This window comes from Chenopodium quinoa, unplaced genomic scaffold (genome assembly GCF_001683475.1).
Source record: "Chenopodium quinoa cultivar QQ74 unplaced genomic scaffold, ASM168347v1, whole genome shotgun sequence".
NCBI classification, from domain to species: domain Eukaryota; kingdom Viridiplantae; phylum Streptophyta; class Magnoliopsida; order Caryophyllales; family Amaranthaceae; genus Chenopodium; species Chenopodium quinoa.
In genome coordinates, this window is record NW_018744348.1 from 105,285 (window position 1) to 118,493 (window position 13,209).

The 13,209-nt window shown below is 35.7% G+C and overlaps 2 protein-coding genes and 1 non-coding gene across 5 annotated transcripts; 2 read left to right on the forward strand and 1 right to left on the reverse strand.

The window, feature by feature from the left end:
- Nucleotides 1–1,924: 1,924 nt before the first annotated feature.
- LOC110696320 lies at nt 1,925–4,259 on the forward strand. 2 transcript variants are annotated; one of them, XM_021873612.1, is made up of 3 exons: nt 1,925–3,013; nt 3,432–3,690; nt 3,900–4,259. In XM_021873612.1, exons 1-3 carry the CDS (start codon nt 2,030–2,032, stop codon nt 4,034–4,036), a joined length of 1,380 nt encoding a protein of 459 aa, XP_021729304.1. In that variant the 5' UTR covers nt 1,925–2,029; the 3' UTR covers nt 4,037–4,259. The 2 variants fall into 2 exon arrangements, with proteins under 2 accessions (XP_021729304.1, XP_021729305.1); XM_021873613.1 differs by having other exon boundaries at nt 3,432–3,579.
- A 305-nt stretch (nt 4,260–4,564) lies between these two features.
- On the forward strand, nt 4,565–4,637 carry TRNAR-ACG. The gene has a single exon. It is a non-coding gene; the product is annotated as a tRNA-Arg (tRNA).
- A 1-nt stretch (nt 4,638) lies between these two features.
- Nucleotides 4,639–12,866, reverse strand: LOC110696275. Of its 2 annotated transcripts, XM_021873557.1 has the most exons (4): nt 12,637–12,866; nt 7,640–8,195; nt 6,036–6,383; nt 4,639–5,866 (listed from the first exon to the last, which is right to left on the reverse strand). In XM_021873557.1, the coding sequence occupies exons 2-3, from the start codon at nt 8,115–8,117 to the stop codon at nt 6,040–6,042; spliced, it is 822 nt and encodes a 273-aa protein (XP_021729249.1). In that variant the 5' UTR covers nt 8,118–8,195; nt 12,637–12,866; the 3' UTR covers nt 4,639–5,866; nt 6,036–6,039. The 2 variants fall into 2 exon arrangements, with proteins under 2 accessions (XP_021729249.1, XP_021729248.1); XM_021873556.1 differs by having other exon boundaries at nt 4,639–6,383.
- Nucleotides 12,867–13,209: the final 343 nt, after the last annotated feature.

A 13,209-nucleotide genomic window follows, 5' to 3' on the forward strand; every position in this document is an offset into this window, starting at 1 on the left:
AATAATAATAATAATACAAATAACAATAACAATAACAAAGTAACAATAACAATAATAATAACAATTCACAACAATAATAATAACAATTCACAACAATAATAATAACAATAACAATAAGAATTAGTAAGTAGTTTTTATATAAATTAAATTTTTAAAAATAATTATAATAATAGTAGATTACTTGGATCAATGCGATCCCAGGTAGGAGAGGTTAGGAGCGACGTTGTCCAGAGCCCAAGTCCCGCCTTAGACAGATTTCAACAATCCAAATAACCCACAATTAAAATAGAAAGTAGTTTTTATATAATTAAGTAGTTCCAACTTCCAAGAATATAATAATAATAATAATAATAATAATAATAATAATAGTAATAATAATAATAATAATAATAATAACAAGATTAACAACTAACAATAAAAAATTAAAATAAAGTTGAGTTAGATCTTACAATGACGCTTCAATGCTTTCCCAAATTTATAATTTCCCGAACTTATAATTTCCCGAATTTATAATTTCCCGAATGTAAATATAACAATTTTTTTTTGGTAGTAGACTAATAAAGGTAATAATAGTAAAAATGTAAAATTTATAAGAGAGTAGGAATTTTTTTTTTTTTTTTTTCACAAAAGAGAGCAAGATTGTAGGATTTGTAGGAATTTGAGAATTGAGAATTTGGGAGTAAGAAAATTAGAGAATAAGAGAGAAGAGATGAGTTGATGAATTGTGAAAATTTTGGAGGAAAATATGAGGTATTTATAGGGAATTTGGGTGGGAAAAGGGGTGGAAAACTAGCCGTTTATAGCTGTTGGAAAACGGCCATAAACGGCTAGTTTTCCAACGGTAAATGGCACGGGCCGTGCCGTGCCGGGTCGTGCCTTGCGGGCTCGTGCCGTGCCGTGCCCGGCCGTGCCACGTGCCGTGCCGCCGGGTCGTGCCAGCGTGCCGGCCCACGTGCCGGCCACCGTGCCGCCCGGCGTGCCACGTGCCGTGCCCGTGCCAAATCCCACACATTTGTTCACGGCACGGCCCACGGCCCACAGGTGGGCCGCCGTGCCGTGCCGTGCCGGAGTCGTGCCGGGCCCGCCCGCGTGCCGGCACGACCCGTGCCCATGTTTAATAATAGGTCTAAACAAGTCAGCACTTTCATATTATTTAAAAAATTCAAAAAAAAAACCTAATCAGGTCTATTCAGGTCCAAACCCGGACCGGACCTGATTTTTCAGGTCTTGACCGGAACCGGACCTGTTGATTCAGGTCCGGTCTCCGGTCCTTAAAATCAAGAATTCAGGTCTCGGTCCATTCAGGTCCGGGTCAGGTCCAGTCCGGTTTTGGACCGGTGTACAACCCTAGACACAATGACTTAGTGTAAACTACTATCTGATATGATCTAAACTGATTAGATCGGATTTCACAATTCTTATCTTACCTATCATCAAAATAAAATAAAATAAAATAAAAGCCACATTTGATATCCTAGCCCGATTTTGTAACATTGGCCTACTCTATATGGGCTAATGTTTAATTTAGTTAGTTTGATGTAGCCCTTGCCCTTAAATACCCTCCACCTTCTCTCAACTAGGCCCGATGTAGTGACCACAAGTCACAAGAAATGAAATCCATGTTTTGTGGTAGGAAAATAAACAAATAAAAAATAAAATAAATAAAATAAAAACTCACATGTGAACCCTTAATTAATTTTCTCGTGTAGATAATTAATTTTAAAAACTTCTTTATATAATAGTCTTGTTGCTTTCATTTTCATGTCGATCCATTGGGTCAACTGACTCAACTTTCATCTGATTCCCATAATTATTGTCACACTTAAGTTCATCTTTAATGTGTAAAAATTATAAAGGCATCCCTACTATCCTAGTACTATTGAAAGTTGTTTACAAATCACAATTACTATATGAAACTGAATAAGACTATGTTCTTTTTGACTTTTACAAGATCGTGTTACATGTAGTCGTAAGAGATTCATATTCTTATAGGAACTACAACTTTCGAATTCTCAAAACTCACAAACTTATGATAAATCCAATGATGAAAAATATCTTCTATGGTCAATTATCGAGCAGTTTTAATAGTGTCGTTGTTTCCCTCCAAAACCACAGATCAAATGATCAGTCTACGACCAATGAATTTGAAGGAGTAACCATTGAAGAGCAACCCCATATTCCCCTACTCTTGCAAAAGTCTAATGAAAGATCCGATTCATCTATGCATGATGAGCTTCGCCACTTTCGAAGATGCTTGAAATGGTGTGCACTTGATCTCTCTTCCTCCCTAGGCAAAAACATATCATACCTCACCTTTGTTATCCTCGCGATAATCATTCCAATCTTAACCACTATATCCATTAAAATTCCATCTTCTTCCTCTCCTGATAAGCCTCTTTCATTCAACAAACTAGTACAACTCCCTGAATCCGGCCTAGCCTTTATCGGGTTCTTAACATTATATCGATTTTTCAAGGAATATGGCCTTAAGCAACTCTTATTTCTTGATGGTCTAAATGATGATTCCTTAGATGTTCAACTTGGTTATAAGTATCAAGTAGATAAAGCCTTCAAAAGCCTTGCTTTCATCCTACTCCCTTCTTTTATCGTCGAATTTGTGCATAAAATTCTCTTCTTCTCAGCTGTTGTTGTTTCATTTCCTGTTATTGATGTTTTACCAATCAACACAATCATGTTTATATCAAGTTTCATGTCATGGGTGTATAGGACCGGTGTTTTCTTGCTTGTATGTGTCCTGTTTCGGCTAATCTGTGAGCTCCAAATACTTAGGCTCGAAGGCCTAAGACATATGTTCGAGGGTTCAGGGTCCGAGCCATGTGCTATATACTTAGAACATCGTAGAATTAGAGATCAATTCTATGTTACAAGCCACAGATTTTGGTTCTTCATTGTTGGGTGCATGGTTACCATCACAGTTAGTCAATTGGGTGCACTTTTGCTGGTTTTAGCCTCCAAGTCCGACAAGAATTTCTTGAATTCGGGTGATCTTGTGGTAAGTACTCGTACTCCTTACATCAGCCTCTACAATGAACACATTAATTCGTTACAAAAAGTTTAAAACTCGTGTATGTAGGCGTGTTTAATAATCGATTTAGCCATGAAAATGCCTAAGAAAAATGTAGGTAAAAACAGAACACGACTGAAATTAATGTAACATACTTATATGGTAGAGAATAACTAGTTGTTACCTTAGAACTCAAGGATACAGAGGTACGAACCTATAGAACAGATCCTGTTCAAGTAAGGTCGTGAGAATAACTAGTTGTTACATACACATTCGTTACCAAAACATCGAAATATAAGCAGAAATCTAAGCGAAGGGTTATGTCCATTTATTTTTATAACTACAAATGTACAAATGGACTAGTGTCTAATTCATGTGTATAAAAAATTTTGTGCTTGAATTGTAGGTATGTTCAGCAAAGCAATTGAGTGGATTTTTCTTATGTTTGATGGGAGCAGCAAGAATAACACATAGAGCTCAAGGCATTGTTTCGGTTGCTACAAGATGGCACATGCTTATGACTAGTTGCTTTGATAGTACAAACCATAACAAAGGTAAGAACTCCTCGAGTCGAAGCTCGGATGATTTCGATCAGTCCTCGTTAGACGAAGCTGTTGTCAAAGACTCAAATGATCAACATGCCTTCCAAACTAGACAAGCTTTAGGTAATTAAATGAGGAAATCTTAATATTTTGCAAGAAGAACCACTATTGGCTTTAGTAGCTAGTTTAAATATAGAGCCGCTAATGCCATTAGCATTTAGAAGTTTCACTATGCGTTTAAAAAATAAATGTGTTCCGTTATTTTAAGCTTATGTGACTGTAGGATTTTTTTTGGGTCTAATACGGGTTAATGTTGATTTTCTTTTGTGTAGTGACATACTTGCAGCATAACAATGGTGGGATTACATTATTCGGATTCGCGCTTGATCGTGGAATGCTTCACACTTTATTTGCATTTGAAATGTCACTAGTTCTCTGGATATTAAGCAAGGCAATTGTACTATCTTGAATGATAATCTCCTGAGTGTTCACAACAAATTCATGTTTCACCCTAGTTTGCAATATTTTTTTTTTGTGTGGATAATATACATATCAAATGAGTTCTGTTTTTGTGAAATGTAATATTGTTAAGGCAACAAAAACTTATTGTATGTAATTTTTCAACAATTATCCTATTCATGTAAATTCTATCCTTGGCATTTTTATTTGATAATAACTGCACATGGTTTGGTTCATTCAATCAATTACGGCTTTCAAATAGGTTTTAACTAAAAACTCTATCCACTACGTCTTATATTCAGCGAAATTAACTTTAATTATCTTAATATATTTATCAATTAACCCATTTTTTTTTTCTCAATTACGATCAATTACGTGGATGCTTATTGAGAGTTAATCATCTTACAATCCTCATCCTACCTTTTTTAGGCAATACAAGTTCCCATAACAAGAAGAAAGACTAAATCACAAATTGGGTCCAATAAAGCCACAAAAAATTACTTTAAAATAGCTAATATGAATATACAACCAACAACGTGACTCTGTGGCCCAATGGATAAGGCGCTGGTCTACGAAACCAGAGATTCTGGGTTCGATCCCCAGCAGAGTCGACTTTATTTATATTTTTGCTTAATTTCTTTTCTTGATTTTTAATTTTTATCATTCCTTGATTGATTTGGCAGATTACTAATCAAAACATATTGTATTTATGTATCCCTTTTAGTTTAAATAAATCAGGTATTAAGTCTCATTCTCAAAACTTTAAACCAATTCAATTAAAATAGTTGACATTGTTCATTTGTATACTATCTTAATTAGTTATACATTGTTCGTTTGTACAAGATACATAAATCTTTTAGATTGCCCTTTCTAATTACCCGCCATGGCACCATAAGGCGAGATATTACCATGCCAATAGTAAAAATTGCGAGGTTTTACCATCAAATAGCTTACAAACCATTGGTAAAATGATAATCCACACATATTATTACTTCTATGTTGTTATCCAAGTTTGATGATAGTTGAAATCTATCAGCTATCAAGCCATCAGCCATTCCCATGTTGTGGATGGCTGATGAATTTCCAAAGCCAAAAAATAAATGCCTTTCTTTTCATTGTGATAAGAAATTCCATGGCTTGACAAAAACCCTAATCTAAGAGGCTGTTCCTCGAAATACCCCCTTCTTTCCCAAACTTCCCAAAACATCTCATATTTTAAACTTTTCATCCTCAATGTACTCTATATAGTCTATACATGTACCTAAATAAAAATAAAAAATTACCGACCATCTCCGAGATGAATTGGGCAGCCCTGCATTTCCATAAATAGACAAAAATCTTAATTAGTTATACATTGTTCGTTTGTACAAGATACATAAATCTTTTAGATTGCCCTTTCTAATTACCCGCCATGGCACCATAAGGCGAGATATTACCATGCCAATAGTAAAAATTGTGAGGTTTTACCATCAAATAGCTTACAAACCATTGGTAAAATGATAATCCACACATATTATTACTTCTATGTTGTTATCCAAGTTTGATGATAGTTGAAATCTATCAGCTATCAAGCCATCAGCCATTCCCATGTTGTGGATGGCTGATGAATTTCCAAAGCCAAAAAATAAATGCCTTTCTTTTCATTGTGATAAGAAATTCCATGGCTTGACAAAAACCCTAATCTAAGAGGTTGTTCCTCGAAATACCCCCTTCTTTCCCAAACTTCCCAAAACATCTCATATTTTAAACTTTTCATCCTCAATGTACTCTATATAGTCTATACATGTACCTAAATAAAAATAAAAAATTACCGACCATCTCCGAGATGAATTGGGCAGCCCTGCATTTCCATAAATAGACAAAAATCCATACAGCATTGAATACTAACTATAGTAACTCTCAGCAACAAAATTGATTTACCATCATCAACAAAAATTGACATGGTCACTTAAGTCTATACCTATAAAATTAGTCAGTTAGCGCTAAACTGCTATAGAGGTCAGAGGTACCTTGTTAACCTTTCTCCACTGCACCACAAAGGTGTTCCAGATTTTTGGCAAGATCTCCGAGGCACTCAACAAGCTTGTCAGCTTTACGTCTAACATTTTCAGTCTTCAGGGACTCCTCATTTCTTACACTGGTCAAGTCCTCGTCAACATTTTCAGTAACATTTCCTGCAAGTATGGCATGGATCAGCTCTGTGTTCTCCATGAGTTTCGCAGCCAGGATTTGCTCCATGTCTTCAGCAACAGGAGGCTCTGGAATCACATGCTCTACCTCTGTTACAGGCTGTTTCCTCCCTTCAGATAACCGTTTTTTAGGGATTGACCGACGCCTTCGCTTTTTGGGTTTTGGACCTAAAGCAAACAATAGTAAACGGAGAAAGCTCAATTTTTGAATCAAGATATAATAGAGCATGATAGTTGAGAGGCCTGACAGGTGACATAACTCTTACATAGAGATGAATGGCAGTTATCTAGAAAGGACATACTCTTCTAAGGTTTTCATGGAAAACTGATGGAAGAGTTTCAAACAATATGACTCTTTTGGATCGGGTCAAATAAAATCAAGGGCTGGAGAGATGGACTCTAACCAATAGTACCCCTTTGGGTGAGCATAAACCTTAACTGCTTAGAATCTCCTCACAAGTCAAAGTCTAGGTATACTACAACAAAATGCAACACAAATGTCCCACTCACAATTGGGTATGTATACTATGCAAGGTGCAATACACAAGGAGACAGTAAGGCGAGAAGTATAGTCAGCTGTATACTCCTCAGAGTGTTTAGAACTCAGTCCCCTCTCACCCATTCTTCTCATCAAAAGCAATGACTACTTTACCATGGTTGTACCAAAATAACCCTTCACTCCATCCCCCCCCCCCCCCTCCTCCAAAGCTATCTAAATTGCCCCTGAGTGGTTGAACAGAGATATGTGGACCACTCCTCAGCAGGGAAGTGGAAGCAGAACACTAATTCAATCAAGCAGCTTTTGTATTACTAAGTTTTATTCCAAATAATTAGTACTCATGTTCAAGACCATTATTTTGGGGTATTTACTGGTGGCTAACAGCCTTTCTTGACAAAATTTTAACTGGTTTTAGATTGTTTTACTCAGATAAGGTCAAATTCAATTTCTAGTCATATAATAGTTCAAATCTCAATAGATAGGGTTGGTTCAGGACCTGAATTAGTCAGCTGCTAGGGGAAAGTAGATGGACAGAATCGCTATATCCTTATCTAAAAAAGGCACCCCCTTTGTCCCGTATTACTTGCAACACTAATTGACATGCTTACATTTGCACAACTTTACCCATCAATGTCTTTAATTATCTATTAGTAAAAATCATAAAATGTTGGAATATACATTAAAATAAACAGAATATCATACTATAATTTGTTTTTAAATATCAAGGGAAAAAATGGTCAAAATAGGTTATATGAATAATGCAAAACGTCAAACTATTGCAAGTGCTGGGAAGAAGGGAGTACTACTAAACAAATTTAAATCAAAAGGGAAACCGACTTAGATTAAAATGGCAAAAGCATCACATGTCAATATTTTCACTATGCAAAGGAACTACATTCGTGATTTGTATAGAAAAACATATTACCGGATTCCTCAGCATCAAGAACATCAACCTCTCCCGCATCCGGATCACATTCTGGGTCTGTATCTGCTCTATCTGATGCCTTCATGAAATCCTCCATAGCTTTATACAGGTCTTTGTCAAATTCCAAAGGAAGACCAGCTTCTTTTCTCCTATCACACCCAAGAGACCAGTAAGAATCACTCCCAGAGTTCAATTTCCATTCCTTGACAAGATTGTAATCAGCAAGCAAGGACTGCCACTTTCTGCGGCACTGGTTTGCATTCCTTCCTACTCCCAGTGCAGTACAAGTTTCTGATATAATGGTCCATTTTTGATGAGTTGACAGAGAATTTTGCCAGTCCCCTTCAACAGCAGCAATTTCATTCACAAGAATAAGCATATCTTGTACAGTCCATACTGCTGCTGCTTGTAAATGTGATCTGGTGCATCGAGAACCAGAAATTGATTCTGCAAGTTGACCCACATCTGCTTCCCTCATTGTCTCTACTATCTGTTTCAGGAAGCTCAAGCAGCACCTTCTCGTTCTTTATTAAGTTAATTAAAGCACGTGACACAGCTACAAGTCAAAAAAGAGAAGATTAGTTGGTTAGCTACATTAGCATGCATATTTTACAAGATGATATTTTCAACTTAGATATCATATGTTACATGTCACTCATGAAACCCCTGGTTACTCTGATGAGAAGTCAATCTTCCATGGTTAGGGATAGTAAGAAGATGAGCTAACAGCCTGACTCTAATGCTACCGTTTTGAGTTTTGCCTCTCCTGGCTTTAAGATATATACAATATACCACCTACACACATCTGGTAGCCATGCAATAATAGGAATGAATATAAAGTGTAATTTAGTATGGAAAACAACCCTACTATCTCCATGCACAATCTCATCCCCCAATCTTGTGTTTTCTTCATGCTTTTCCATTACCATCCATTACAACTTGGGAGGTGGTATTAGGAAGAAGAGATAGCTAATGCATATTCTTAAGTTATATTACTAGTTCTCATATATCTCATGCTTGCTTAGATGCTTACTTCATACCCAACCCAAAAAGACTAAAGACAAGTCAAACTAGATCCATCTACCACAAAAGTAGGCTATCCTCTTCATGCACTACCTTGTGCTCCACAAAAAACTAAAGGTCTTATTTAAGAAATACAACCTATGGGCACTTAAAGTTCCTATATTTAGTCCACAATGAAGTATCAAGTGTCCATACCCAATCAACCATGTCTGAATATTTACTATTTAGAATCAATTATGTATTATTATTTGCAACTTTTAGTACTCTCGCCATCCCATAATAGTTCGAACACTTATCTTAGCACATAATTTTAGGAGATAAGTTGTTGAGATGTTATCAATTACTTCCGCCGTATCAAATTAGTTGACATGTTTCTTTTATCACGTTTGTCAATGCATCAATCAATCAAAAATATATTTAATTATACTATTGGAAAAAAAATACTAGAAAGTGAATTTTTATTAAGTACACATTGGAATGGATCTAACTGACAAGATCCAACATGACTATATGTATTCATATCTTTGGTAAAAAAAAAAGCGTATTCATATCTATAATTCACAAATGTCATTCAAAGTGAAGATTATGAATAGCGTCAAAAGTCAAAACGTGGCAACTAATTTGGAACGGAGGTAGTAATATCTGATAAAAAAGTGTATGTGATTGGAGATAGTGGGTATTACTTTATTGTAGAAGTAGATGCGATAGAAAATACTGAGGTTGATTATTGAATGTGAAAGTGGGGCCCAAACTATTTGGTAGTGGAAAGACCGAAAGAGAGATCTATCAAAATAATAGTGGGGTCTTTCTCGACAGAGTAAAGGAGAGTGTTCAAACTATTATGGGATTGGAAGGAATAATACAATTAAACATGATGAACACCAATTGTATCGGTTACTATTCACCCTGACAACTAGGGCAATTTCTCCTATAATGTAAATGTAAAAACCCTTGTAACGAGTAATGACCATTGAATTGGACATCCTAAATCAAACTTTTAGTGAATTTCATCAAATTATAATGTCACATTCTACGCCACAACTCAGCCCATTATGATCTCAAGTCGAACCAAGTCCAAATCAACATCACTAGTCAGGGTTTGACTGGCTCATGTAACTTGTGAGCAAGCTCATATTTTTATCACCTCTAGTCCTCTACTCACATGCAACAACATGTCCAATCAAACTGACTGACAAATTGAAGTTCCAAATCTCTGGTTAGTCTGATAAGAAAATAACAGATAACATAAGGACCAGCATGTAGCAAAAGGCACTGATTGCAGGCCACACTCTACAGCTAATCAAATACAGCGCAATACATGCCACTATTGCAAATTTGGAATTTATTCCATATTTGCTTTACTTCAATTGTGATCCTTGATTCAAATTCTAATACTATACAATAAGCCTTCCATCAATGAAATCACTATTTCATTCTCCATTCAGATAAGTTCAAATGAAATCTATAATAAGAACATGAAATGAAGCTCCTCAAGGCTAACCCCTTCCCAAAAGACCCCCTGCGCCTATATAATAATTCTCTGAAATAAACCGATGCTCCGTCCTCAAGTGAGAACAAGTTGCTACAATAGACTATTCACAATTTCACACTCTAGTAGGATTTCAACATATATACTACTGAGCTATCCAGGGAATGGAAATAATTGCTTCTACGGAATATTCCTTGGAGAGGGGGGAGAGGAGGTCCAATTGTAAACATCTCTTGGTGCCATGTCAGGTCCAACAATCTGATAAGCAAGATTAGTATATTATTGAAGAGTCCAAAGAAAGTAGCCATAAGATCACCATTACTGTGAGACAATGAATTGCCCTTGCTTTCTAATTTGGATGCAGGTTACTTAGCTAAACCCACATGCAATCCTTCCTAACCTTTATAATCCTTACCAATAGGTATAAAGTCCACTCTTAGGCTCTTAGCTTATCCGAAGAATGTCAAAAGAAAGGCGGACTACTGGACTAGTATTGGAACAGACAGTGACTGCATGTATACCTCCAGATAGATGCAAAACTCCAATTCTCTGCCAAGTGCCAACGCACTAAGCACTAATACCACATGCCATTTCATCCATAATCTCCTTATACATCATATAAGGCCTCAATAAGACATAATAAAGGATTGTAGATTAGTCAGTAATCATATTATTATTTGACAATAAAACTTAAGTTCCCTGATAGTTAAAAAAACTCCAAACTTTCTATTCCAATTAATTTCACTCACAAAATTCTACAGCAAAACTCATTTCATGATCATCACAACAAAAAATAAATAAATAAATAAAATAAAATAAAATAAGCACAAAAAGCCACACTATAGCCTAACAACCCCAAGTCCGCAACTTCCCACACTCATTCTTCTTCCCAAAGCAGTTCACAACATAGTCAAATTTATCTTTCCAAAGATCCAAATCCAAACAAAGCAAAATCTTAACACAGCCTGAAGTGCTAAGTAACATAAAGCTACCTTCTTGATCGACTTTAGATTATGAGCTCCACTTTCCAATCCCAAGTGAACCACATATCTACTAAGCAGCAGCATATACATATACTTTCTTCCTTAATTTTAAATCATCATATGATGAGCAGCATTGTCCTTAATAATATATCATTACTCTGACAAAGTAAAATTAAAAATAAATACAGTAATAATTGAGTTATACTCTTCACAGCAGAGATAGAGTACCTAGAATAGTTTACACTAGTACTCAAACTCTTAAAGTATCAGTTGATACTAATAAGAGTCACAAACTCCATATATGAGCAGGATTACAAATGTGAGAGCATGTATGTCTTACAACATATTGCCAATTTATAACCAAATAATAACCCCTAAAATATGGTTTTGTGATCTATCATTCCTTATCTTTAAACAATTAAATGCACTGACTGCACATTTTTAAGCTGATAGGATAACAAGAAACCCGCATGATGATTTTTTAATCAAACTAGACACTCTCGTAGAATACCAACAACAAATTCTTAGCATACTAAAGAAAGAGCCCCTTAATTTATTACTCCTTCACAGTTCACAGTAGTCTTTATAAATCAAACCATAGAACAACAAGCTCCACTTCTCTGAATGCATTAGATTATTTAAAATCTTACAACTAGTACATACTACATAGTATAACTTCTGCACATTAACTCTCACCAACAAATATCACCACTTTGCAAATAGCGATTAGCTTAACATTCTTCTAAGTTTTCACCCTTAACCATTAAACCCATAATAGATACACTGCCTTTGTGAAGCTCCACAAACTTTCCTACTAGATTAGTCAACTTTTAGTTAAACCTCCCCATAACAATATAACACCACAAACTTTCCTAGCTTAACTTTGCCTTCGAAAGCTTCGTCCAAGCATTACCCATTTTGTGCATCCACTAGGATCTCCAATTCTTATATCACCATTCATCACCCTTAACCTCTTTCTCTCAATGATATCCCATTCCTCGAACCACGATAGTAACTGCTGGTTCTGCTTAATCGCATCAGTTATTTTATTTCTACTCCTGACCACTCCCTCCATTCGAAACTAACAGGCACATCAATAGTGTAATTGTAATTTAAACTAGTAACGCGGCAACTAAATCCTCACCAAGTAAGCAACCACTAAAAATTGAAAAAGACAAAACCAAATTGAATAAGTTATTAAGAATTTCAGACTCCCCATAATTCAAAAGAAAAACAGCTTATCCACAAAAAAAATAAAAAAATAAAAAATAAAAAAATAAAAAAAAATATAAAAAATAAAAAATAATTTGCAAAAAATATCAGCAAATAAAATCACAAACCCGCAACAAACAAGAAGAACAATCAAATTATAGCACAGCATAGATTGAACAATTAACAATTAATAGAATAAAAATTGAAAATGAAGAACAGTAAAGCTGAAAAAAACGAGGAATTTTAGAAGAAATTACAGAGGAAAATAGAAATTAGGATTCGCTTTTTACCTGGAATTGAAGTTGAATTACATGAATACAGACGAATTTGGAGATAAAAATTAGGGTTGATGTTCCCGCCGATTACCGGAGAAAGGAGTGGGTTTGTCGGAATCCATGGAAATTAATTGTAAGAAATGAGGAATTTTTATTTGAAATAGTGTAAGAAAAAGGTAGAAAAGGGCAGGTTAGATCGCGGGAATCGTAGATCACTTGTTTTCTTTGATTTCGGAACTGAGATACTACCAAATACGGAGTACTCCGTATGTAAATACGGAGTGTTGTGTTTCGGAGTGTTGTGTTACGGAGTATTGTACTCCGTATGTTAGGCACAACATTTAAATTAAGTTTAGCGGACACCTTTTAATTTTGAAACTAGTGCGTGACCCGGCCACTTGGGCACATTTCCTGTACGTTCTCCGTAGTATGTTACTATGTTAGGCACTAGTACATTCAAATTAAAATTGGATAGAGAGTGATGGATAGCTCAAGTGGTTAGAGTTTCCCTCCCGATTTCAGGAGATCCTGGGATCGATTCTCACCCCCACCCTTGTGGCTCTCTAAACACTTAAGGCCCTGGGTTGT

Bases quoted from the DNA above. Each gene is read 5' to 3' on its own strand.
- LOC110696275 (XM_021873557.1), bottom strand. From the start codon at position 8,117: ATGAGGGAAGCAGATGTGGGTCAACTTGCAGAATCAATTTCTGGTTCT. The intron at 6,384-7,639 runs GTAATATGTTTT...TGTTTGCTTTAG, and splicing joins TCTTGATGCTGAGGAATCCG to GTCCAAAACCCAAAAAGCGA.
- LOC110696320 (XM_021873612.1), top strand. From the start codon at position 2,030: ATGATAAATCCAATGATGAAAAATATCTTCTATGGTCAATTATCGAGC. The intron at 3,014-3,431 runs GTAAGTACTCGT...CTTGAATTGTAG, and splicing joins TGAATTCGGGTGATCTTGTG to GTATGTTCAGCAAAGCAATT. The intron at 3,691-3,899 runs GTAATTAAATGA...TCTTTTGTGTAG, and splicing joins CCAAACTAGACAAGCTTTAG to TGACATACTTGCAGCATAAC.